We start from the raw sequence: 26954 nt of genomic DNA, 5'->3' as shown, positions 1-26954 counted from the left end.
GTGGGGGGAAGTAACAAGTGGGGGAAGTAACAAGTGGGGGGAAGTAACAAGTGGGGGGAAGTAACAAGTGGGGGGAAGTAACAAGTGGGGGAAGTAACAAGTGAGGGAAGTAACAAGTGGGGGAAGTAACAAGTGGGGGGGAAGTAACAAGTGGGGGGAAGTAACAAGTGGGGGAAGTAACAAGTGGGGGAAGTAACAAGTGGGGGGAAGTAATAAGTGGGGGAAGTAACAAGTGGGGGAAGTAACAAGTGGGGGAAGTAACAAGTGGGGGGGGAAGTAACAAGTGGGGGGAAGTAACAAGTGGGGGGAAGTAACAAGTGGGGGAAGTAACAAGTGGGGGAAGTAACAAGTGGGGGAAGTAACAAGTGGGGGAAGTAACAAGTGGGGGAAGTAACAAGTGGGGGGAAGTAACAAGTGGGGGGAAGTAACAAGTGGGGGGAAGTAACAAGTGGGGGGAAGTAACAAGTAGGGGGAAGTAACAAGTGGGGGGAAGTAACAAGTGGGGGAAGTAACAGGTGGGGAGAGTAAGAAGCGGGGGAAAGTAACAAGTGTGGGGAGTAACAAGAGGGGGGAAGTAACAAGTGGGGAGGGGGAGTAACAAGTGGGAAGGTGGGGAATGGTTTGGGTCAGATACCAGTGCGGAAAGCAAGGCACAACTTACAGATCTTGAGTTGGAAGAAGCGTTCGACGTCAGGTGGATTGACGTTTGGTTTAATAAATAAAACTTGTGAACTATACTATAATATAAACATTCATATGCTGCATGCAGAGTCATATAATTTAAAGTAATAATTTATATATTTACATAGAAAGAGGAGATGGGGGTGGGGAGGTTGATTCACGATTTGCCTAATTTTCTGGATAATGCACAGAGGCAGGAGGTGTCTATTCTGATCCACCGCCAGCCCACGTACTTATTGTTCTCTTTGCTCAAGGCCCGGACATAGGTCTGGCTGGTCTTGCACTGGGAATTCCAGTGCTTCTCGTCGATGCCTCTGCAGCCGTTCTTGCCCGGTCTGGACTCTTTGCACCGTGTCTCATAAAAGTATTGCTTGATGGCAGAGTTGCCGGTTTTGATCTCTCCCAGGACAGTCACCTGCTTGCCCCGAATGTCGATGGCCGCGGTTTTGTCCGTCACCCAGCGGCTCTCACTGTCGCACACTGAGTACTCGCCGCGGTGGCCCCAGCGGTCAGCATACCGCTTCCTCCGGGCCGTTCGGTTTGCGAGGTCGGCGGCGCCGGCGAAGTCCTCGATCAAGTAAAGTGGGGGAGGCTGCAAGGGCGGCCGGTCGCTCAGCAGCACCCGGGGCGAATGGTAGCGTTTTTTCTGCCTCAGCAGTTCGGCGCTGTCTGAGGCGAGTGTCTGGAAGTCCGATAGTGTGCTGGCCAGGGAATCCGGCTTCCTCCGGCCGTCGCTCATCGCCCGGGGTTTCTCTTCCACGCCCTCGTCCTGCTTGGAGAGTCTGCCTTTCAGGATGTCCGCCTGGAGGATTTTGATGATGAGGGAGCTCACGGAATCCTCGGAAGAACTTCCAGTGTCCAAGGCTGTTGCCTGAATGCCACCCAGACATGTGAGAAGCATGCCGTAAAACAGGACAAACATTACTTTGTTCACCTGTAAAATCTGAATGAAAGAAAAAAAACACAGCGGTCAGTTCATGTCCGGCGAGCAAGGTTCGTGTGCAAGATCACAAGGGTCAGATTGAGGTGGGCGCACTCCCCTCGCAACTAGTGCCAGTCCTCTCCTGTGTGAAAACCAGCCCCACAATTACATTCTAAAGATGCCCCCTCCCCCCACTTTTCTGCATGGAGTTTAAAAAAAAAATTGCAGATATTTAAAATAAAACTTGGAAAATAAAACTCAGCAGATCGGATAGCGTCGGTGGGGAAAGAAACACGTAACGTTTCGGACATTCACCGATTTCCACCGACCCACGAGTGCTGTTTAAAGAAAAATCATTACCACACTTTCCTCAGACTGCAGTCTTCTATTCTGTTTCATTATTTACACCTCATCAAAATCTGCACAAGGCAGAACTCAAAAAGACGGACACTAAAGTCATGCTATAAAGAGCATTGATCTGCGTGGTGCCCAGAATGACCGCAATGCATTTGGACTGCAGACCTTAGGAGGTCAGTTACGTTGCAATGTTTGTCTTTGGCAATGTAATGCGCGTCGAAAGAACAAAAGACTTGTTGATCCAAACCAAGGTTTTTATTAACTAAAAGACTGGAACATATCAAAGTAGGTCGACCAGTCCAAAACGACCTGGTCTGGCTAGGAGCAATCCTTTAAGACCTGCCAGTAGGTGAGGCTACACTCTCAGCCAATCACAGTCATCCTACACGACAATCTGTACATATGTACATATACACATTGGTGATAGAATCTGTACTATCACAGGCAACCAAAAGGCTGAACCCCCAATCTACATCAGTAAGCTGCAGGCGGATAAATCCCTCCAAACAAGGGTCGCAGCCTGACCTCGGCTTCTTCCAGTTTGATTGAATTCAACAGCACACATATGTTGAATGTTTTAAGCAGCTTGAAACTATTCCCTTAATCATCCAATGGCCTATCAGTGAAGCAGTTTCAAATGTTGGGGATGGGGCAATGCATGACATTCATTCTATAGAGCAGTTTTCCTTGCTGATTGCTTATCCAATGACATTTGTTTTTTTTTAAATTTCTCACCTGCATTTGTTATGAGCGAGTGTAGGAGTATTAGCAAGGATGAAAAAATGCCATGAGGAAGCCGGAGGGAGAGAAAAAAAAAATCACACCGCAAAATATCCAAGTATCCACATGTCCTTTAAAACACTGTTTATTGTTAACAGAGGTGGAGAGGGCTGTTTGCTGAGGTACTTTGAGGACATGTGCATGACCATATCTAGAGATGTCAACCATTTGCAGGACATTGATCCTCCATCCCATCCCCACTCAACAATAACAATAAGCACCTGTGCATATAATATACATCCGTTTATCTAAAGTGGTTAACTTCAAATCCATTTTCATGCTCCTACAATACTACAGTCTGCCTTCTTCAAGCAATGCAAATATTAAACCACAGTCTCATTACCATTTTTTTTGGGAACAAAACAATTCAATCTGGATTTGTGCCACATCATTTCCATCAGGACACTTTAAGAAAGTGCCTCTCATCCAATAATATTAGCAAAGTTCTCACCAATTTATCCAAAAATCTGGAAATATAAAGCAAAACATTATTATTTGTTTTACAATGTTCTCTTAGCTTACTTGGTCTTTCCCCTACACAGCAATTTAAAATATGCTTGAATTTCAATTTAGACTTACAGCTCAAAACAGGCTCTTTCAGCCCACGAACCAGTGCTGCCCAATTACACCAATTGACCTACAACCCTGGGTCATTTTGAATGGTCGGAGGAAACTGGAGCAGCTGGAGGAAACTCAGGCAGATGCAGGGAGAACGCAAAAAACTCCTTTTATACTACTCCAGATTCAAACCCCGGTTGCTGGCCCTATAACAGCATTGCGCTAACCTTGCCATCTCATTTCTTCTAACTTAAAAAAAAATTGATGAAAAGTTATCAACCTGAAATATTAACTCTGTTTCTCTGCCCAACCTACTGGGAATTTCCAGTATTCTGTCTTTCTATGCACAAACTGTGTTTCTAAAACAACCATACACATTGGATTCTCTTTGATTGCAATTAAAGTCTGAAGCCTCCTGGGTTATCACAGAGAATTAAAACAGAAACAGTGGGAACACTCAGAACAGAAGGTAGCATCTGTGGAATGAAGAGTAGATTTGATGTTTCAGCTCGATGGTTCTGTATCAGTAGCTACATTACACCCCCAGATGAACTCAAAATCTCCTCCTCCTCCTTCAACCAAGAACATTCTTCCAAAAACATTTCTCTAGAAGGTGTTATTGTATATTTAAGAATGCATCAAAGCAAGTAAAGGTGAGTTTCTTGGGAAAAAAATCAATTTATGATATCATCCATAATCAAACTGTTACAAGATCAAAGCTTTCCAACATGTCAGAAGCAAAGATGATGTATGCAAACCCACTGAGGAAAATTTCCTACGAGTTAGAAGATATATCAAAGGATGGGAAGTAATGTCCATTAATGTCTCACAACCATCAATTTTAGAGATGTCCATTATCTGGATATGTAGGGAAACTCCATTGCTCTTCCTTCATTGAGTACCAGAGGAATTTTGACCATCACCTGAAAAGTCTAAGAATTTAATGCCTCATCTAAGAGAAACAAACACTGACTTTGCACTGATGCATCAGGCTCAGACTTTTATGCAGGCCCCTAAAGTGGAACTTGAACTCATAACTTTCTGCTGCAGAGAGCTGAGTTGTCACCTATGCCAGCCATTCTCAACAGGCCCCCTCCCTTGGAGCCCACAGCATAATTTAAGTAAAAGCCTTGTTTTATTTTCACTTTACACAAGACGTATATTCTTTATGGTTTTTTTTTACTGTCGTCGTAGAAGAAATGCATGGCAGAAACCAAAACTTGACTGTTTCACAGGGGAGGGGGCTCATAAACTTTGACCAGAGTCCGGGCAGTTGTGGGGTGGGAGGAGGGGTGGGGGGGGGGCAGGGGAGGTGGCATAGACAAAAGGTTGAGAATGGTTGATCTATACAAAGAATCAATATGAAGAAAAAAAATTGTATATTAAAATTGCATAGTATCTAAAATGATCTACTATGTTCCATGAAAACTGATGGGAATTCTTATAAACCACTGAAATATTTTGCCTGTTTATTTTACGGGTAATTTTGACTATGTATCTTCTCACTCCTCTCTCTGGATCAATCAACAGCAACATGAACAGTGGTAGTTACTTGCCCCACGCTCATTTCATCACTCATTCAAATGAAGTATGCTCGCCAAATTTGTGTATGTGTGCTTCACATGTCCCTTCATAAACATTCATATTTATATTTCTACATTCATCCATGTTCTCTAAATTTGCTTGTGGAAAATCACTCCAGCCGCAGAAAGATCCTGCTTGAAATTTGTCAGTTTAACAACTATTTGTTCGCCCATTTCAACTCTGTCCTTGTTTCAGGAGGGCAAATTTTCTTTCTATTTTTGCTTGCTGGAAGATGTTTTGTGATTGATTTGTGTCTCAGACTCCACATAATTGCAAGTCCCTGTAATATGTTCTTGTGATTGGTTTGGCTACATGGTTAAATGGTCCACAATACCAGCTCATAGGAAATACATAACTATGACAAATATTCTTATTTGTTATGATAGAATCCTATACAGCACAGGAATAGTCTTGTCATGTTTATTCATAACAATTATTAAACTATATTAATTCCATGATGCCTGGTAATATTGTGCCTCACCTCCTTTGAAACCATTCAAAATCAAAACATCTGGTGAGCAATATAATCACATTTGAGTAATTTCACTGATTTAAAATTGATTATGACAGTCAGAACTTTCATCTTGATGTCCTTGAAATTGTCTCACAAAAGGAAACAGAATTATGTAAGTGCTTGTAACAAACATACTCAGCTCCGCTAATTTAAATATCTACCTAGCCAAGCTTCCAACATAAACAGGGCAACTTGTTATTGCAACATGCGGGTGAGCCCTGATCCTTCTTCGCACCTGCCCTTTGCAGTCCATGTCAGCACTAGTGAATTTCTTTGCACAAGATCTAATTATACATTTCTGATGCCCCCATGGCTTATAATTTGTCAGTAATTTATCGCTCATGGATTCAGAGGGCTACAGTTCTGGCTCAGCTGTAGTCAGTCAGTCAGAAAAAAAACTTCAGTTTTTTTCTCTGAAGGTGAGGCACAACTTCTTCCTTAACTTGAAAGGATTTTATGCAAATGGCAGGCACACCAAAAAAGAAGGGACTTTCGTTTAGTTCCTTCTTATGAAGTTCCTTCCTATGAGTTTGAAGATATAAGAGGGTAGAGAAGTTAATTATGCTTGATATATAATAGAATTATAATGGGACATTATGATCTGAAGTACCAATAAAGACTGTAATCAGTAGAAAGAGATTTGGAGAACTGTTGCAATCCCCTAAGATAAAGTTACATATCACTATGAATTGATACAGCTCTACATTGATGCAATCACAAAGAAGGCTCGCCAGCAGCTATACTTTGAGAGGTGTCTGAGGAGGTTCGGTATGTCACTGAAGACTCTCGTAAACTTCTACAGGTGTACCATGGAGAGCATTCTGGCTGGTTGCATCACTGCCTGGTATGGAGGTGCCAACTCTCAGGACAAGAATAAACTCCAGAGGATTGTTAACTCACCCTGCGACATCACAGGCATCAGCCTTCACTCCATCAAAGATATCTACATGAGGCAGTGTCTTTAAAAAGTAGCCTCTATTCTCAAAGACCCCCACCACCCAGGCCATCCCCTCTTCACTCTGCTACCATCGGGGAAAAAGTAAAGGAGCCTAAAGATGAGCACTCAGTGGCACAAGGACAGCTTCTTCCCCACTGCCATCAGATTCCTGAATAATCAATGAACCAAAGGCACTGCCTTACTTTTTGTGCATATTTATTGTTATTATTATTTTATTTTTTACAGTAATGTCATAAGATGTTTATAATATGAATGTTTGCACTATGATTACTGCTGCAAAACACCAAATTTCATGACTTCATGACAATAAATCCTGATTCTGAATCCTGACCTCCAGTGCTGTTCGAACATTCTTCCTCTGGTCATCTGCATTCCCCCCAGATGCTCAACATTCCAAAAAAATGTGTAGATGGGCTGGTTAATTGGCCACTATAAATTGCCCCTAGTTTGTAGATGAGTGGTTTAATCCAGGCCAGACATGGTATCAAACTAAAGATAGTTCAATTTGCCTGTGTTTTAACCATATTTTCCCTAAATCTTTCTTATCCACGCACCTGGTTAAATGTCTTTTAATTGTTGCTATGTACCTGCCTCTATTACTTCCTGTGGCAGCTCGTTTCACATAGCTACCACTCACTGTGCAATAAAAGTGCCCTCAAACCCCTCTTAAATATTACATCTCAAATATTCCCTCTAGTTTTAGACTCCCCTTCCCTGGGGGGAAAAAATGTTGATAACTATTACCTTATTTATGCATCTCATGATTTTATATTCCTTCCCCTAGTGGTTTTCAAATGGACCCCCTAAACTCACATGCCATCTTAAGCAATCCCTAAGCCATAAGTGCTCTGTGATTAGTAATGGATTGCTTATGGTGGTATGTGGGTGGAAAGATAAAGTTTGAAAACCACTGTTCTAATCCTACCTCATTGACTCATTATGTGCATGGTTTCATAACTCTGAGGGAAATGGGCCAATGACAATTTTTCTCAAGCAAAATATTTCAGTAATGATTGAGTCTAGAGCAGTGATTCTCAACCTTCCCTTCCCATTCACATACCATCTTAAGCAATCCCCAGAGCACTGATGGCATAGGGATTACTTAAAGTGGTATGCGAGTGGGAAGAAAAAGGTTGAGAACCATTGAGCTATGGCATAGGGATTACTTAAGGTGGAATGGGAGTTTAAGGGGGCAGTTTGAAAACCACTGATTTAGATGAACTCTCAAGATACAGTACTTGAGTTGAAATCCCACTGCAGCAGTTGTGGAGTTTTAATTCAATTAATAATCTAAAATTTGGAAAACCACCAATAACTAGTCATAGTTGTGAGTCTATTTTACCTAGCCCCTGAAGTGGCCAAGTAAGTCATCCAGTTCAAGGGCCTTAGGGATGGACAATAGTTATCAGCCTTGTCAATGACACTCAGAGCCAAAAAACCGAACCTAAACTGACTCCATTCCATCCTCCCAGTTTCTCCAACTCATTCACGCATGTTCAGAATGATACTTTTCACGTCAGTACTTATGAGATGTCTTCCTTTCTCCTTAACAGTAGTCAGCCCTCCACCAAAGCTGTCAGGGCTCTCAACACTTCTCTGATTTCTCCCCCCACCCCCACCCACCCTGTCCTCTCACCCAGACCAAGGTTGAGATACTATGGTCTTCATCCTCCAACCATTAGCCACCACATTAAATGAATCATCCTCTGTAGGTTCCACCAAACCCTCCACCCCTTCAGCATTCTGAAGGACCATCCCTTCCATGATTCCAGATTTTTCTGTCTAGTAACAAAATTATGGATTTTACATAATTTATATGAGAAACAGCCAAACATGCAGTAGACTAGGCAGGAAAGGTAGAGAGAGAAAAAACTTAGTTAAGATTCAAGATTCAATTTATTTAATAAAACAGTGTTGTATTGCGAGATTTCCTTTTGCCTGCTGCAAGGCAGACAGATTCGCCCCTGATAGGAATTGCTTTAGCACCTCTTACAGTTCTTACAGTCAGAACAATCAACCCCCTTGCTTATCAGGGTGTTGGAGCCAGGAGCTCTCACTGCACTTTCAGGGATTCTTGGGGAAACCATCATGATTAAGTAAACTACAAGGCTTTGAACCAACACAAGGAAAGTGGGACTGAGATGGACTGGTCCATTGCCTGCTAGAACAAGTGCGAGAACCCAAATTTTTCCATATATGGAGCAGGAGATAGCAGGTGTGGCACGCAGGTGGGTGAGTAGTTCCTCTCTTTCTCTCCACAGATGCTGCCTACCTGCTGGGTTTTTCCTACATTCTTTATGTTCTGTATCTCACATTTTCAGCATTGTTTTATAATATTTTTCTCTCTTTCATTCTCCCTCTTCTCCAGACAAATTAGCTGCAATTAACAAGCCCTCACAAGCCAGTCTCATCTGACACTACTTTCTCTTATTTATCTTTTCTTGCTCTCCACCAAATCATAGACATTCATTTAGTTTCCCCCTCTGCAACTCAGAACATGTCTGTTTTCCTACATTCTAACAAAAAGTCATCTACTTAAAATGTCAACATAATGTCTCTCACTCAGCAATTCCATCATTCTTTGATTACATTTCAGATTTTCACCATCTTTAGCGTTTTTCTTTTTTGGTGAAGTATACGCAGAATCAGAATTTATGGTCATTAGCAAATCATGAAATTCAGTGTTTTGTGGAACATCATATTCATATTATGGACCATCTTACACTATATCAAGTTCATATGTCAAAGGATAAAATTGGCCCGTATCTTTCCTAATGTTAGTCCTATGTGTGATCAATGTAAATCATGAATAATATTTTGGTTTTGCTCTGTATTGGACAGATAGTTTCAAGACTTTGTCAATTATACTTGGTATTAGATTGCAACCTAATCCATTGACTGCTCTTTTTGGAATTATAGTTCCAGAGGTGGATCGAGCTGTAGCCTTTATTACATTCTTGGCCAGAAGAGCCATTTTATTTAAAATGGAAAGATGCTACTTTGATGGAATGGTTTTCTCAAGTTATGTTGTGTTTAAGTTTAGAAAAAAAATAGAAGTTGCACTTTTGAAATCTTCATTGAGTTTGAATAGATTTAGTGTCCTTTTATAAAACATTTTCGTTTGAGTTAATTTGTATTTTGACTTTACCTTCAACACTGTTCTGCATTTCTGTTTTTTATTGATCTGTTGTAATGAACTCTAGTTTAGGCTGCCCAGTCTTTTTTTGTGTGTGTGTGTGTTTATTTTGGTAGATTAGTTGGGGTTGTAACAATTTTGTTTCTCTTTTTTGAATATTCCAAATTGAGGAGAAAGTGACAATATTTTTCAATATATTATAATATTAGATGTTGTAATTATGTATTGCAATATATTGACATTTCTATGTTTATTATTTGATTTTGTTTTCTATTCTCCTCATTTATTGTTTACTTATAATAAGTTTAATAAAAAGATTAAAAAAGAAAGAACAATAATACATATTATAAAGTCATGCACGAAAAGTAAGGCAGTGTCTTTGTATCCATAAGACAACCAGGTAAGATCATATTTTTAGGTTCAAGTGAAACAACAATTGCAACCAAAAGATTTTTATTCACAAATGTTTATCAGTCGGAGCTGAACACCCATGTTTCAGAATCTAGCGCTTTAATCAAACAGAGGGTTACAAATCAACTGACCTATGGAAATCTAAAATCACACAAGTTTTTTTTTCAAACATTTCTTTCAAGCTGGTTATGATAATAATAATATCAAAATATTTCATGTTAAGTATTAAAGACTGGGTAGAGTGTATATATTCCATTGGTTTATCCATGGGGACTCTGAAGAGTGAGTATGCAATGAAATGAATGAACACTAACTATATACTTAGTATATGATATGGTAGCTATTGGAAATGGACATTCTGATTTATGGACAAATCGGCTTACATTCAGAAGCATTCGGAATAAGGTAGATGAATTGGCTTTGGAAATTGAGACAAACAAATACGATTTGATTGGGATTACAGAAACGTGGCTGCAAGGTGGGCAAGCCTGGGAACTTAACATCCCGGGGTATACAATATTTAGGAGGGATCGGCAAGAAAGAAAAGGGGGTGGGGTAGCACTGATGGTGAGAGAAGGGACCGACACGATTGACAGAAAGGATATTAACTCGGAAGATGCGGAATCTATATGGGTAGAACTGAGGAATAGCAAGAGGCGGAAAGTGTTAGTGGGGGTGGTATATAGGCCTCCAAATAGTAATGTAGAGGTGAGGGAAGGCATAAAAAGAGAAATTAGAGAAGTGTGCAATAAGCTGTCATCATGGGAGACTTTAATTTACATATAGATTGGACTAGCCAAATTAATAAAATTAGTACTGAGGAGGAGGAATTCCTTGAATGTTTACGGGACGGTTATCTAGACCAATATGTTTAGGAACCAACTCGGGAGCAGGCCATTTTAGACTGGGTATTATGCAATTAAAAGTAGCTAATCAGCAATCTTGTTGTGCGAGGCCCTTTGGGTAGGAGCAATCACAATATGATCGAATTCTCACTCGACATGGAGAGTGAAGAAATTAAAACCGAGACTAAGGTCCTGAATTTAAATAATGATGGTATGAGACGGGAGTTGAGTAAGATTGATTGGGTGGTGTTTATGGGGGGGGGGTGGGGTTGATGGTGGATAGACAATAGAAATCATTCATAGATCTAATGGAAGACATGCAGAAATCATTTATACCGGTTTGGCATAAAAATAAGCCAAAAAAGGTGACTCAACCGTGGATAACAAGGGAAATTAGAGACAGCATTAAGTCCAAAGAGAGAGCATATCAATTGGCCAAAAAAAGTACCGCAACCGAAGACTGGGAGCAGTTCAAGATGCACCAAAGGAGGACAAAGGGATTAATCAAGAGAGCAAAAATAAATTACGAAAGTAAGCTTGCGGAAAATATAAAAACCGACTGCAAAAGCTTTTATAGATATGTCAAGAGGAAAGGATTGGTGAAATCCAGAGTAGATCCCTTGCAGTCAGAATCAGGGAAATATACAATGGGGAATAAGGAAATGGCAGACCAATTAAATTCTTACTTTAGTTCTGTTTTCACAAGAGAGGATACAAATAACCTCCCAAGGATGTTGGGAAACATAGAGACTAATGCAAGGGAGGAGGTGAAAGAAATCAGAATCTCTAAGGACATGGTCTTGGGGAAACTGAAGGGATTGAAGGCCGATAAATCCCAAGGGCCTGATAATCTACATCCTAGGGTACTTAAGGAAGTGGACATTCAGATAGCAGATGCTTTAAGAATTATTTTCCAGAACTCGATAGACTCAGGATCAGTACCCATGGATTGGAGGGTAGCTAATGTTACCCCACTATTTAAAAAGGGGGGTAGAGAAAAAGCAGGGAATGATAGGCCAGTGATCAAAATGATGGAATCCATTATTAAGGATGTAATATGACTAGCAGAGAAGGGATCAGACAGAGTCAACATAGATTTTCAAAAGGTAAATAGTGCTTGACAAATCTATTGGAATTCTTTGAGATGGTGACAGGTAAAATAGATTGGGAAGAGCCAGTGGATGTGGTGTACCTGGACTTCCAAAAGGCCTTAGATAAGGTCCCACATAAATGTCTGGCATGCAAAATCAAGGCTCATGGGATTGGGGGCAAGGTATTGATGTGGATTGAGAACTGGCTGGCAGATAGAAGACAGAGAGTTGGGATAAACAGCTTATTTTCTGAGTGGCAGGCGGTGACCAGTGGGGTGCCACAGGGATCTGTACTGGGACCCCAGCTGTTCACAATTTACATTAATGATCTAGATGAGGGGATTAGATGTAATATCTCCAAATTTGCAGATGACACTAAGCTAGGAGGGGTTGTGTGCACTGAGGAGGGGGTCAGGAAGCTCCAGTGTCATTTGGATAAATTGGGGGACTGGGCAGATACATGGCAAATGCACTACAATGTCGATAAATGTGAGGTTAACTGGAGGGCAGATGACTATTTGAATGGCAATAGATTGGGAGATGGGGAAGTGCAGAGAGACCTAGGGGTTCTTGTGCACCAGTCACTGAAGGAGAGCATGCAGGTACAGCAGGCGGTTAAAAAGGCAAATGGTATGTTGGCCTTCATATCAAGAGGGTTTGAGTATAGTAATAAGGGGATACCTTACTGCAGCTGTACAGAGCCTTGGTGAGACCACACCTGGAATATTGTGTGCAGTTTTGGTCACCTTATCTCAGGAAGGATGTTCTTGCAATGGAGGGAGTGCAGAGGCGATTCACCAGGCTGATACCTGGAACGGCAGGAATAACTTATGAGGAAAGATTGCGCAATTTGGGATTGTACTCGCTGGAGTTTAGAAGATTGAGAGGGGATCTCATAGAGACATATAAAATTCTGGCAGGACTGGACAGAGTGGATGCAGATGGGATGTTTCCAATGGTGGGGGAGTCCAGAACCCGGGGCCATGGTTCGAGGATAATAGGCAAATCATTTAGGACCAAGATGAGGAGGAATTTCTTTACCCAGAGGGTAGTGAATCTGTGGATTTCATTGCCACAGAGGGCAGTAGATGCAGGTTCATTGAATATATTTAAGAGAGAATTAGATATATTTCTTCAGTATAAGGGAATTAGGGGTTACGGAGAGAAGGCGGGGACAGGGTACTGAACTTTAAGATCAGCCATGATCTCATTGAATGGCGGAGCAGGCTCGAAGGGCCAAATGACCTACTCCTGCTCCTATCTTCTATGTTTCTATGTAATTTATTCTTCTTCCCCCTGCTCCTTTTCTGATTTTACAAGAACTTTGAAGGCGTCAATGAAATTCTGTCAGATTGTTGTTGCCTATTGATATGTGCCCTTGGTTCCTATTGGTGCATTCTTCCCAATAAGTGTATCTCTCTAATTTTATTAGAAATTTGTTTCATATCCTACAAGTTAGAAATCATTACCTTGGAAACATGACACTTCCCAAGGACTGATGCATGTAGTCCAATTGTCATGTTTTCTCCCCTGAAATGTTGTTTCCTTGAATTTTCATAAGAATATTTATTAAAAGAAGAAACAGGTGAATCCTGAATCCAGACAATCCCCACTTCCCCCAACCCCTCTATATCTTTTCCAGCATTTAATAAGATAATCATTCAATAACATGATCTTTTACCTCTATTTACTTTCCTGCACCAACCACATATCACTTCATTTCCTCATTACTTAATATCAATCTCTGTCTGAATGTGTTCAGCATCTGAGCTTTCATACCTTTCACAGATAGAGAATTACAAAGATTCACTTCCCTCTTGGAGAAGAGAATTATTTTGATTTCTGGTCCTTATGATCCCTGGTGCTAGGCACCCCACCTAAGTTAAGCATTAGCTTTGCATTAAGTCAAACTTCTGTGCATTTTGAATTTTCTAAGCATCTATGGTCTAAATAACTATTAATGGAAAAATAACTTGGCCTCTATAATTCCCTGTACACCCCACCCCCACCAAACCTCTCCCACCCTGACGCCTTTTGTGCATTTGGTTCCTCTTTTATCATAAAACCTAGATTTTGATTGAAGTAAAACATCTAAGTAATCCAATCCATTTCTCATTGAGTTTCTCTCTAAAATTCCCCTCACACCTTTAGAAATCAAGTAACAACAGATGCTGGAAATGTGAAATAAGTACAGGAAATGTTGGAAATACTCAGCAGCTCAAGCAGCTGTGGAAAGGGAACGCTGAACTTTTCCAGATCAAAGACCCTTCAATCAACTTGAAGCATTAACACTGTTCCCATCAATCTCCTGACAAACTCTGTATACTGTATATAATTATCCTTATGACAAGTTTCCTACCATTCACCAAGACCCAGCCACCTCAAATCCTCAAACTCTCTCTCGATCAACACCAACCATCCATTGCCATCCCCTGCTTCCCCTTTCAGTCCAGTGTTTGGGGAATAAACTCACTCTATTGTTTAAAATTTGGAATGTAGTAATTATGGAGCTGGTGTCACTGTGAACACATTATAATGACAGTTGAACCAGTGTTAAGATGTAAAACTAAAATCCAGTTCTAAATTCAATCTTGTTTATTGCTATGCATGTACGGAAGAAATGCTTGTCCTAAATTATGACTGAAAATGTTAGGCTGAGCAGTCATTAATGAAAGAGGATACAACCACACATCGGGGCCTGGTTAGCACATTCACCATTCACTTCTTGACAGTACTTTAAGGTAAGTAAATACCACCAGATGCTGTGTGTCTGCCAATGGGAGTTTAATAAAGAACCAGGTCAAACTAAGTGAATCTAATCTGGAGCCCAACAGCCCACTGAAACCCTCAGGCTGACTCTCAACAACAAAGCATTTCAAGGTTTAATTTGAATATTTTGTACTATTTTTAAAATCGACAACTACTTGCAATTTTAGTCTAAGACAAGGTGTAATTTTAATTACACGTACTCCGTGTTCCATTCTGAACAACCAGTTGTATCTCAGAATGGACACATGTCGGAATTGCGTACTTAACTTGTTAGTCGGCGTCCAGGGATCCGAGGGCTAGGCACACCCACCTTGATTCCTGTGCACATGTGAGTCTTTGGTTGGTGCACGCGCGGTGTGATATGCATTGGAGTTCGGTTGGTGCATGCACAAGAGTTAAGCACCTTGACGATATTGAATTCACGCCATTAACTGAAATACAGCACCTCAAAACTACGGAACTTCCTGGAGTAGTCGAGATGTTAAAGTGAAAACTAGTATTGAGAAAAAGGAATTAATAAAAGCAGAGCAAATAATTGAAAATAAAGCAAGCAGAATTTAGATTATATTTAAGGAATAGAAAATAATATAATTTGAATGGTGAAGAAGTTTCCAAACAATTTTTAAAGTGACAAAATTATTGTGAATAAATATTAATATGGAAATGTAAGATGAGGCCCAAGTGTAGGAACCATCAGTAAAATCGAGACACTTAAGGAATCAAATAAACTAAAAATGCAAAGATAAGTTTGTAAAGGTGTTAGAAACGCCGTTTTTTTTAAAAGAGGGGAGCATGTTACAGAAGTAATGCTGACCCAATACAAATGAATGTGGGCCCTCAACATGCTGTGCCAGGACATCGAACAACATTTGTTACACATAGATGGATTTTGTACACGTACTGCTTAAAATGCAGACTGATAGTGCAGAGTGAAAAGAGGGAATCTGGAATGGGAAAAAATTATGTACCTTAACCAGACTGTAAAATTAATAACTTGAAGACATAAAGGAAGAGACTATTTCAATTTGTACACAAGGTCCACATAAAAGAGTGAAAAGAAGATGAGATTAACACAAAGGAAAAGAAAAAGTTTCCTTTAAAAATGTTGTTTTATCATTTTGATATCTCTGATAAGAATTAAAATATAGGAACTTGTCTCTAAATTCGACATCAATTAATTTTCACTGACAGAAAGTTTACTAAATTAACATAGGCCACAATCCTAAACTCACGAAGACTGAGAGGCAAATTATAATCCACTGTGGTGAAGTTAGTTCAAACTAACACATGGATGGAACACCTTCAGATCATTCAAGCAATTCTGGTGATGAGGCAAACTGTGATATGACTTTAAAAATTAAAAAAAATCCAACTTCTGTTGGAAAACTGCATCTCAAACAACTACATTTGGACCAATAATAGGTCAAGAAATAACCGTGACATTAACTTCACTGGTAGTTTACCACATTGACCACCGCCAGTGGGCTGATGTCGCCTCAAACCGTGCATCTTGGCACCTCACAGTTCGGCGGGCAGCAACCTCCTTTGAAGAAGACCGCAGAGCCCACCTCACTGACAAAAGACAAAGGAGGAAAAACCCAACACCCAACCCCAACCAACCAATTTTCCATTGCAACCATGTCTGCCTGTCCCGCATCGGACTTGTCAGCCACAAACGAGCCTGCAGCTGACGTGGACATTTACCCCTCCATAAATCTTCGTCCGCGAAGCCAAGCCAAAGAAGAAAGAGAAGAAGAGTTTAATATTATTTTATGGCTCTGTGTGTTAACATTTAAGCCTGCTTACTTTTGGAATAAAGAAAGCTATAATGAACAGCAAGAACTTGAGACTTTATATATGATGGTAGATTAGAAAAATGGCGTTCTCTCCTTAAGTGTCAGAAGTCAGTACAAAACTTGCTTGTATTTATGATAGAGTAAAAAAGGAAATATTAGATCAAAGAGGATAAAGGGCATAATAAGGTAATCGCTCAATAAAAAGGGTTTGACAGTTGTTAGGACACCAGTTATCTAGCCACCATAAGGAAAAACAAACTAGATGCAAAACTCTTAAGATTTGGCAGATCCCCAATTCCCTTAACAGAGAAATTCTTCAATGAACTAAAGAGAATAATAAGGAAATTCTTATGGAAAGGGGGGAAAACCGAAGATAGCGCTAGATAAATTAACAGAATGGTACAAACAAGGTGGTTTGCAGCTACCAAACTTAACATTTTTTTATAGAGCAGGTATCTATCAAATTTTTATCAAACAAGGGAAAAACCAGATTGGACCAAGATAGAGCTAAATAAAATAGGCGAGAAGGTACCAGAACATATACTTTATAAGTGGGATGAAAAACTGGTGCAATATAAAAGTTCACCAGTACTGCACCATTTACTCAACATATGGAAGAAGATTCACGTAGAAAGGAAAAAACAAATTACCAACTACCAAAATTATTATTGACGCAAAATCAACTCATCCCTTTCACAATAGATAACCTTCCCTTTAGAGAATGGGAGAGAAAAGGAATTAAAAGAATAGAAAATTGTTTTTTGGAAAATAATTTATTATCATTTGAACAAATGAAGTACAAATATGGAATAACTCACAATGTTTACAATGTTTGCATACCACCAACCGAAAACCTACTTAAAGGACAAATTGGGAAGCAGACTGAGGTTACCAGAAGGAAGCAGCTTTGAATATGTGATTACAGACACAATGATAATAAAAAGATTTATAACAAATACGTACATCAAGCTGCAAGAGAAAGAAAATGATGAAATAAGCTATAAACCCAAACAAAAGTGGGAAAAAGATCTAAACATAAAGATAAAAAATGAAATATGGGAAAAGTTATGCTCCAGGACTATGAGAAATATAATACGACGTTACGCATGATACAGCATAATTGGTTACACAGATTATATATCACGCCCCAAAAGTTAAATAAATGGGATCCATCATTATCAGATAAATGTTTTCGCTGTAAGGAAATGGGAACAACAGTACATGCAATTTGGGCATGTGAGAAAGTGAAAAAGTTTTGGGAAGATCTAAATCAGGTATTAAATAAAATCACAAAAAGCAAAATACCAACAAATCCAGAGATCTTTCTTCTATATAAGTAAAGAATTAGGCCTCAAACTGGATGAAGCGCAAAAAAGATTTATTATGATAGCCTTAGCTATAGCAAAAAAATGTATAATGTCAACTTGGAAATCAGAAGAGAGCCTGAGAGTACAGCAATGGTCCATGGAAATGAATAAATGTATTCCATTGGAAAAAATAACATATAATTTAAAAAATAAAGTCACATTATTCGAACAAATTTGGGAACTGGACATGGAACACAACAGAGAGGGCTTACCTCGGACCTCCACCCCCTAAAATGATAGAATGAGAAGAAGGCAAAATGAACTGACCCAGTGTGTAAAAGTAGATGACACAATTTTCTTGTTTATTTTCATTATGTGATTACATTGTTTAATGGGTTTATTGTATTGTATATCTCGAACATTTAATGGGTTTGGAGGGGAGTGGGAAGGAGGGAGGGAAGGGAGGGGGGAAAAAAGGGGAGAAAATGCCACTGTGTATATTCAAGAGGGAAATGTCTGTGTGTATTTTGATTAATATGGTTCATAGTGTGAAAAATAAAAAAATTATAAAGATCTGGCAGATCCGCTTGAAACTGAATTTTAAACCTACTTTATTTTCACAGATGCACACTGAGAAACAAATGAATACATGTATAATAGCCACTTTAAGAAAACATGAAAGCACCTCAGGACTTCAGAGTTAACGACTGCTTCAAGACACCTGCAATTGGCCAATGGATGATCCAAGTAGTACCAAGCTCCTCTGATTGTAAGACAAGACAAATCTGCCCACTGAACCTATGCTACATTTAACCTGCTGAAGTTAAGATGCCCCAGCAAAATGAATAAGAAGAAACAGCTGCCTGGAGTATTTATTTCATTCAATTCACTTGATTTAAGTGTTGACACTTTTTAAAAGTATGCGATTCCTTCATGTTTTAATATTTAATGCAGGAGTGGCCAAACTTTTAATTTAGAAATACAGCATGGTAACAGGCCATTTTGGCCCACGAGTCCATACCGGGGCTGTAGGTTAATTAGACGGCACAGACTTGTGGGCATGTCTACATTGAATCAACATTTCTTCAGCAGCCATATATAATATTGTTAATTTTATTAACTCTTCACTCTTTATTTTGGGGGGGTGGGGAGGGTTGGACTAATTTTAAGTTAGATTACTAATATTGTGTTACAATTAACCGGGGGGGGGGGTTATTTTGTGTAGTTTTCTGATGTAATATTGTAACCATACCATTTTATTTTTTTTAAATTTTTCTTTAAATGTAATTCTCTATTGTATCAATGTTATAAAATTTTTAATAAAGTCTTAGAAAAAAACATTTCTTCAGCAGTTTATTTTTATTTATCGAAGTTTATTCAAACTACAAAAACACACAAAAAGAACTGCATCTAAACATACTATTCGCGATAAGTGGTAACCAATACCACCTCTTTCTTACATTCAAAGTAATTGCAAGATGCAATAAACCGCATGCACTATTTACATTTTCAAATTAAAATCCTGTTTACAATGCACTCGGTCCCCTGGGTAGCCTACTGTTCCTGGAACTCGCCTGCAGCCCCCTCGGATACTGCTTGCTCCCACTCTAACAACACACGGGTCAGGATGTAACTCTGAAAGAAGGCTCCTCCACAACCATTACATTGTTTGCTCAGAACAAAGTTGAGTCTGAGTGAGTACTGCCCTTTGAGATGAGTCATTAATTCAACTCCTTAATCAGCTGCAGGCAGATCACATGACACTATTACAAATCATAGCAGCAGTGTTATCAGATCAATATTTATCATTTAATCAGTGATAATATGTACATTATTATCATATTAGTCGCCAGACTCCCTACTTCCCAGAAATCATTACACTTCAAAAGCAAATTAAGGGCACTTTGTGACATTTGAGGAGAGGCATCAACTTTGCCGTATTAAAGCAAATCATTCTTTTTACTCTTTTCTGCATTATTCCTCTGTAATTTTTGTGGTGTCCTCCACAGTGAGTATATTTCCTAACCTTGATTGTTTTTCAAATATTAAAATACCATGAGCTTTAAATTAATTTTATGGTTTGCACCTCACCCATTTGGCATTACCTGAAGGGTATTTGGAAAAAAAACTGCTATCTCGTTACTCAATCTGAGTGTTGGTGCATCAGGCCAGTAATGAGGACATTTGAAAAGGATTATAGCAGAGTACAAAGAGAGACAAGAGAAGGAGAAGTTGGAAAGAATGGTTTCTGCCTGCAGCAACTTACAAACATGGGAGAAGCAATTCACTCACTTTTTCTGAATTTCACCTGGCAAACCACTACATTCCAGTCTCCTAAACCTGTAAAAACATAAATCTGACATCGGATACACCAGTAGCTCCAGTTCTCCTCTCTTTCAATGTACCTATTTCTCTACACAATAAAACTGCATCTGAAGGAATGGTTTATTGTCATATGCACAAGTAGAGATAGAATGAAAGTCTTAATTCCAGTTGTTTCCCAAGTACATAAAACATACCAACAGCAATTTAAGTGTAATTAACACAAGAAGTCTGAAAGAGAAAAATAGTTACATTACATATAAAAGGAAGATCAGAGATAGATATGTAGATGGTGGAGAGAGAGGGGTGGAGAGACAGACATAAATGAATGAATATTCACAGATGGTGAACCTTGAATTCAACATGCTCTACCTGAAGTCTCACATGTTCTATTACCACATCAGGTTTGAAATTTTAGCTGGGACCTTATTCACAGCCTTCAGATACTGAACTTGGTAAAGAGTGTGGCAAATATATATTTTGACAAATATAAATGCATTTACATTGAATACACAAGTTAGATACCAACAACTATTTATAATTCCCCAAATGTGATCTTAAATGTGTCAAAGCAATGAGATTATCAACAGCCTTCTGTTCGTGTTCTACCATTTCCACAGCTAGGATACATGTCAAAGAATAAGGGGAAGATAATGAGGACTGGGAGAGGATCCACTTATCATTTTTCACTGGAGCTATGAGGGGTCAACCAAAATCTTGGTAATTGAAACAACCTAAACATATTCAGAGGAGTTGCAACATGAGATACTTGTCTTAGCAGAAGAAGGGACACAAAGGTTATAGCATAACATGGTCACTACAAAGTTAAACCACATACTTAAATGGGCGATTCCTAGATTACAGAGGGAAAGAAACAAGATCAAATAGGCTGCACCAATGTACACTGTCTGCATCACCTAACCACACTTGCACTTCACTAATGCTCAACTGGATGGAGGTTTGTGATTTTCCACATTGAAACCACAGCCAGGATGACCATAAATACCAGCTGCCTATTCTCTCAGAAATCTTGTCCCTGATTTTGAAAGACAAGAGTACAAAAAAAGTAGTCATACAAGTCACAAAAGTAAATTGGGGACTATCATACATGTGGAAATGCTCATATTCATACATAGGCTGAGGCCACCATCAGAGCACATCTTGCAATATGCAGATACACAGAAAGCTACTGAAATTCATTAAAAGGATTTTAGCAAGTTATTTATATACAAATTTAGCAATTTAAAATTGTTTTAGCAAGGACAGGTGAATAGAAAAGAAAAGCCCATAGCATCCAAGGTAAGGTGGCAATACTAATCCAAAATTGACACCATGGCAGAAGGAGAGGTTGTTAGGCATTGCAGTAGTTCATCATAGGGTTTCGTCTGGTTTTCATGGTATAAGATATATTCTTAAATATAAGGGGCTTGATTATAACATTTCCAGATCAGAGAAAAATTAACTACAGGTTGGACAGAAAAGAAGAAGTTGATGCAGGAAGAAAAAATGCTGGACAATAAAGTAGTTACTGGAATCCAATCTGGTCATGTTTAACACAGTGGATTTTTGGATGGCAAAATAGCAGGGCACAGAGAAGTGAATCCCTGAAAGCGACAGGGCAGGAGGAGAAGATGATTTAACAGCTGAGGGGTTTTTTTTTTCTTTCGAGCCAGCATATTATGTCTCAGGCAAAATATATAAAGTTCCATTTCTGGTCATCCTATTACAGGCAGGATGCAAAAGCACCTGTAAAGGGACAGAAGGAACTTTATTAAAAAGATTGGCTAGGTTAAGGTTGCTTATTTTACCACAGAGGAAGCAATACTGAATTGGTGAAGAGAAAGGAAGCTAATTAACATAACATAACATAACAATTTACAGCACGGAAACAGGCCATTAGGCCCTTCTAGTCCGCACCGAACCAAACACCCCTCTCTAGTCGCACCTCCCTGCATCTTATGGGTTATGCCCATAACCCTCCATCTTCTTCTCATCCATATACCTGTCCAACCTTTTCTTAAATAATTCCATTAGCAAAAAGGTTACAGACTGAAAGCTGGCAACTGTATTAGTCTCAATCAGCCAAAACTTTCCCATCTCTCTTCAAGAACAAGCACTCTATTTCCCAGCCCCACCAATTTTTGGCAACTCTGACTATTGACTGAAGGTAAGCTGACTGCTCCCACACCATAAGGATGGTTGTTTGGCATCATTCTGCTGTCAAAAACCTTTGAAAAATATTTAAGCACCTTTCATGATCAGCAACATAAAGGATTTACCTAATTGCCATCATACATTTTATTTAAAAAAAATTAAAATTTAAGTGCCAGAACTTAATTGTTGAATTACCAAGCTACTTACCTTTCCAATATGGTTAACCTTTAAATAAATGGAGTCAGATTATATTTTCCAGCCATCCCTGGTCCGTCACTGAGTAGCTCAATGGAAAGTGCATATGGCTCCTCACTTTACTGCTCAAAGCTGGTGACCCAGAGACAAGTGATCAACAGGAAGCCACAAGTGCTACCATTTCACTTTCAGCTCACTCCTGATTTCCATATCGTTATGTCCAAGCTTGGAAGACAGGAATGCATTGATTATGCATGGACAATTCAGTACATTCATTGGAGTACAGAAGGATGGGGGGTGGGGAACCTCATAGACACAATTGAATCCTGAAAGGACTGGATAGGGTAGATCTGACAAAGCTGTTTCCCATGGTAGGGGAGTCCAGGACAAGAGGTCACAGTTTCAGGATAAAAGGTTATCAATTTAAAACATAACTGCAGAAATATTTCATTAGCTAATGGGCCATGAGTCTGTGGAACCCTAACCCTAATGGTAGCAGTGTAAGTGAAGCCATTGGGTGCATTTAAGACAGAAATTGATAGGTATTTGATTAGTCAGGGCATCCAGGTTTACAGGGAGAAGGCCGGGGAGTGGGGCTGAGTGATAAGGATCGGCCCAATGGGCCGATTGGCCATCTTTTGCTCTGATATCTTGTGATTCTATACAATGTGTAGAATAAAGGTAGAAAAGGAGCCCATGACTGGCTGAAAGTCCTCATTCTGAGACTTAAAATGCCATGATTTTATTGCAAACATCACACCAGAAACAAGCGACGATGTTATTTCTGGAATAAGACAGACGGATTAGTCCACTCTTTGTATGAGGATAGAAAAGTAATAGTGAAACTTATCATAATTTAGCATGCTAAAAATACAATGCATCTAATCAAAGGAAACAGAGCAGTTAGTTATAGCCATCTAAGATCTCTTGGTTGGCCTGTCCTACAGTAAAGCCTGATAGTGCAACAAAACCATTTCCTCACTCTAGTTATGCATCAAAGTCTCCCAGGTCTCTAAGCTCTTTCAATGGGGTTAAAATAAAAACTGTCTTTAATGCATGTTAAAAAGAGACTAGCATTTACAGAGCATGTTCTCATCATTGCAAAAGAGTGCAGAATAAGAGAAGAAAATACTTGAAAATACCCGCGCACCGGGCAAAACCCGAGTTAACGTTTCGGGTCATCTAGTTTCTTCAGAAAATGTCAAATAAGTGGTTTTTGGTCAGAAATATTGATTCAGATTTTCTTGCCCCAATAGTTGCCAACTATTTCCAGCATTTTCTATATTTATTTCAGAGTTCCTGAATTTATGTTACGTTATATTTATTCATTTATTTTGGAAGTGAATTCTCTGTTGTATTAATTGCAATGATTTGTATTAATATAAAGTTCTCAGAAACAGCCAAATTTTGGTGTAGAAGGTTGGGAGATGAATGCTGTTCAGCACACCAGGGAAACTCTCTGCCCTTCTTTCTCCTGCAGTTCACTTGCTCCCTCATGATACTAAATGTTCTGAATTGAACCCATGCATCATTCCATCACCCACTTTGAATTAAAGTTTTTTTTTAAACCTGAAACAGATCTGAATTGCATGCAAATTAAATAAAGATATTTTAATGAAATTTTAAAAAAACTGAGATAGATTTGTTTCTACTCAGTTAACCAAATAAAACAGATTAGCACAATTAATTTCTCTTCAGATGCTGCCTGACCCGTTGAGTATTTCTTTTCTGGTCTCTAGTACTGATCTGGTTTCCTGCCCCATCTCTCCAAGACACCAAATGCAACAACATAATGAACCTGTTTGTCAGCATAATTATGTTTAAGGTGAGGATGGCCCACCAATGCTAATAGAAGGGAACATAGTACACAATTTGTACTTTGGTCTTTACTCCAACAATCCAGTTTGCTTCTCGAAGTCTCCATTCCTTTATTTTAACTCCTCCATATCCACAACTAGTTGCGTTACCAATGTATTTAAATTTAAACTTCTTACTTAATTGAAATGGTCACCATTAGCAACTTAAATGTACCTCTTACATTATTTTTAGGAATACAATCCCAGCCCCGTCAGACTCTCCAGAGGCAGAAGTTTGTTCGGTTTGTATTTTGTGAACTTCCAGTAAATCTTCTATGCATCAACTCCATTTGTTGCACATTAACCAAAGTATTATCCACATGGAGCCAGCCATGTAAAAAGCGTATGCGTGTGGGTGGAGAAGTTGCATGCAGTTTTGTTGATGTTTACATACACGAATGGTGTAAAATTCTCAAACTGCTTAACCTCTCAGCCTGGCAGTAGTTATGCTCTGATCTCCAAACAAATTCTGTGTGCAAAGCAAACTCAATCACCTAATCCTTAAATCGTATGAATCATAAATTTAGGCAGAATTTTGATCTTCGCACCCACCCACTTTATAAACATTAGCACGTCATGTGCAGACAGCCTACAAACTCTTGACATTAGATTTTCCCTCACTGTGTGATGATTTTTGCAACGCTGTCTGTACTTCTATAATCCAAGAGATTCAAAAATCGGAGTGAATAAGCAGAGACGTGGAACGGTAACTTTTGCAGAGCTCGTTGGTTGGAAGGGCGAGCAAATTATGCAAGAACAAGCATGCATATGGGTCTGAATCCCATGCACGTTCTCCCCGTGTCAGCATGGGTTTCCTGGGGCGCTCTGGTTTCCGCCCACCCTCCAAAACGTGCGCAGTTGCAGCTCAATTCGGGTGCAGGTTGAAAGGGATTCTACCGTCTTTAAAAATGTGTGAGTGGGAGAGAAAGGGGGGGAGAGAGAGAGAGAGAGGGAGAGAGAGAGAGAGAGGGAGAGGCGGGGGGGAAGGGGAGAGGGGAAAGGGGAAAGGGGAGAGAGGGGGAAGGGAGGAAGGGGGAGGGGAGAGGGGGGGAGGGAGGAAGGGGAGGGGAGAGGGAAGAGGGGGAAGGGGAGAAGGGGAGAAGGGGGGAGGGGGAGGGGGAGGGGGAGGGGGGGAGGGGGAGGGGGAGGGGGGGAGGGGGAGGGGGAGGGGGGGAGGGGGAGGGGGAGGGGGGAAGGGGGGAGGGGGGAGGGGGGGAGGGAGAGGGGGGAAGGGGAGGGGGGGAGGGGGGAGGGAGAGGGGGAAGGGGAGGGGGGAAGGGGAGAGGGGGAGGGGGAGAGGGAGAGGGGGAGAGGGAGAGGGAGAGGGAGAGGGGGAGAGGGAGAGAGGGAGAGGGAGAGGGGGAGAGGGAGAGGGGGAGAGGGGGAGGGAGAGGGAGAGAGGGGAGAGAGGGGAAAGGAGAGGAGAGAGAGCGGGGAAGGCAGGGAGAGAGAGACACTGTAATGGCACCACACTTACAGACGTAAACGGAAAACAGCAACACTGTCTGTTTCTGATAAGTTTAACTATTTAGCAGACGACATCATGCCAAATAAAACCTGGAGTTATTTTTGCGTCGATATGGGGCACGAGACGAGTTCATCGAAAGGTGTCGCTCTTATCCAGTGTAATAATATCACCACCAAATCTTCCTTGAGCCAATCTTCCCATCCGAACGGAACCCCACCACCCCCTCAGCCTCCGAGCTCCCGTCCCAATCCAAAATCCCCAGTCTGTATGAAGCCATTCAATCTGCATTTCACAAGCAATCATTTGAAAGGCGTTCTCATCTGAGGAGGTGGTTCCGTTCAGCCTCAACCACGCTCATGGGTTTTATAAGCACTTTCCCCCAGTATTGATGTTCTGAGCTCATGTTAAAGAAGGGGAATTCACTATTTGAGCTGAGCCTCACAAACCGGGGGAGGGGGGGGGGGGGGAGAGAGAGAGAGAGAAAAAGAAACAGAAGTAGCTTGAAAATATTAATCTGGTTCTTCTCACCTTTTCCATTCTGAGAAAGTAACCAGCAAGTCTCAGTCTTAGGATCCTCCAAGTTCCCATAGTCTCCTTCACTCAGTGGCAGGTTAACATTGAAATGTACCCCCTCCAATAAAGAGAAATGATACACGATGTACCATCGTTCTCAAGATCCGCAATTAACATAGTCATGGATTCTCTAATCTGGAAAGTGTGTTCTTAAAACCAGCAGGAACCGGGCGGGGATCCCTCTGTGTTTTCTACTGGTCTGAAATTGAAACTTGATTCCCTTTAGTCGTATCACTGTCGACTAGCGACGGGTGAGCGACTCTGGGGAATCTTTGGTCTTGTCAACGGATTAGAGTCGTTTCCGCAAAGGTTCGGCCACGGAATTCCATTCAAGTAAACTCTGTAACCTCAATGAACTGTTCCAGGGTTCACCCACTCTCCTCCGAGTCTCGTGTGTCTCCGATGTTGTTCTGCCACAGAACGTGATTATGATTCATGCCTTTGGTTTAATGTGTATCCCAGTCATTCTATAGGATGCGAACGACGCGGGAGGAGGGAGGGGCTCCGTATTTTTCTTTCAAAAGTCGTGCCCGTGTCCTTGTCGTCTCTGGTACCTGTTTTCATTTTCTTTGATCTTTTGCTTTCCTTATTTGAAATGCTCAGACTGTCCGTGGGGCGACCGAAGACAAAGCCAAAAGCCAGGGCAAGCAACGAGCTCGATGCTTTTAATGCTTCTG

General features: G+C 40.3%; 1 protein-coding gene across 3 annotated transcripts in view; it reads right to left on the bottom strand.

The window, feature by feature from the left end:
• ntf3 (neurotrophin 3) overlaps positions 1–26648 on the bottom strand; it is a 33923-nt gene extending 7275 nt beyond the window's left edge. Inside the window, exons 1-2 of one of the 3 annotated variants that reach the window (XM_069907626.1) lie at positions 26233–26648; positions 806–1624 (exon numbers count right to left, since the gene is read on the bottom strand). In XM_069907626.1, the coding sequence (XP_069763727.1) occupies positions 839–1624; positions 26233–26292 (846 nt within the window). In that variant the 5' untranslated portion in view covers positions 26293–26648 and the 3' untranslated portion in view covers positions 806–838. Of the gene's footprint in view, positions 1–440; positions 1625–3083; positions 3240–26232 lie in introns of those variants that run through there. The other 2 variants (XM_069907625.1, XM_069907627.1) reach the window with 2 other exon arrangements.
• Positions 26649–26954: the final 306 nt, after the last annotated feature.

This window comes from Narcine bancroftii, chromosome 13, assembly GCF_036971445.1.
Source record: "Narcine bancroftii isolate sNarBan1 chromosome 13, sNarBan1.hap1, whole genome shotgun sequence".
Taxonomy (NCBI): Eukaryota; Metazoa; Chordata; class Chondrichthyes; order Torpediniformes; family Narcinidae; genus Narcine; species Narcine bancroftii.
Note: the sequence above shows the minus strand (reverse complement) of the source record. Positions and strands in the feature narration are given on the sequence as shown.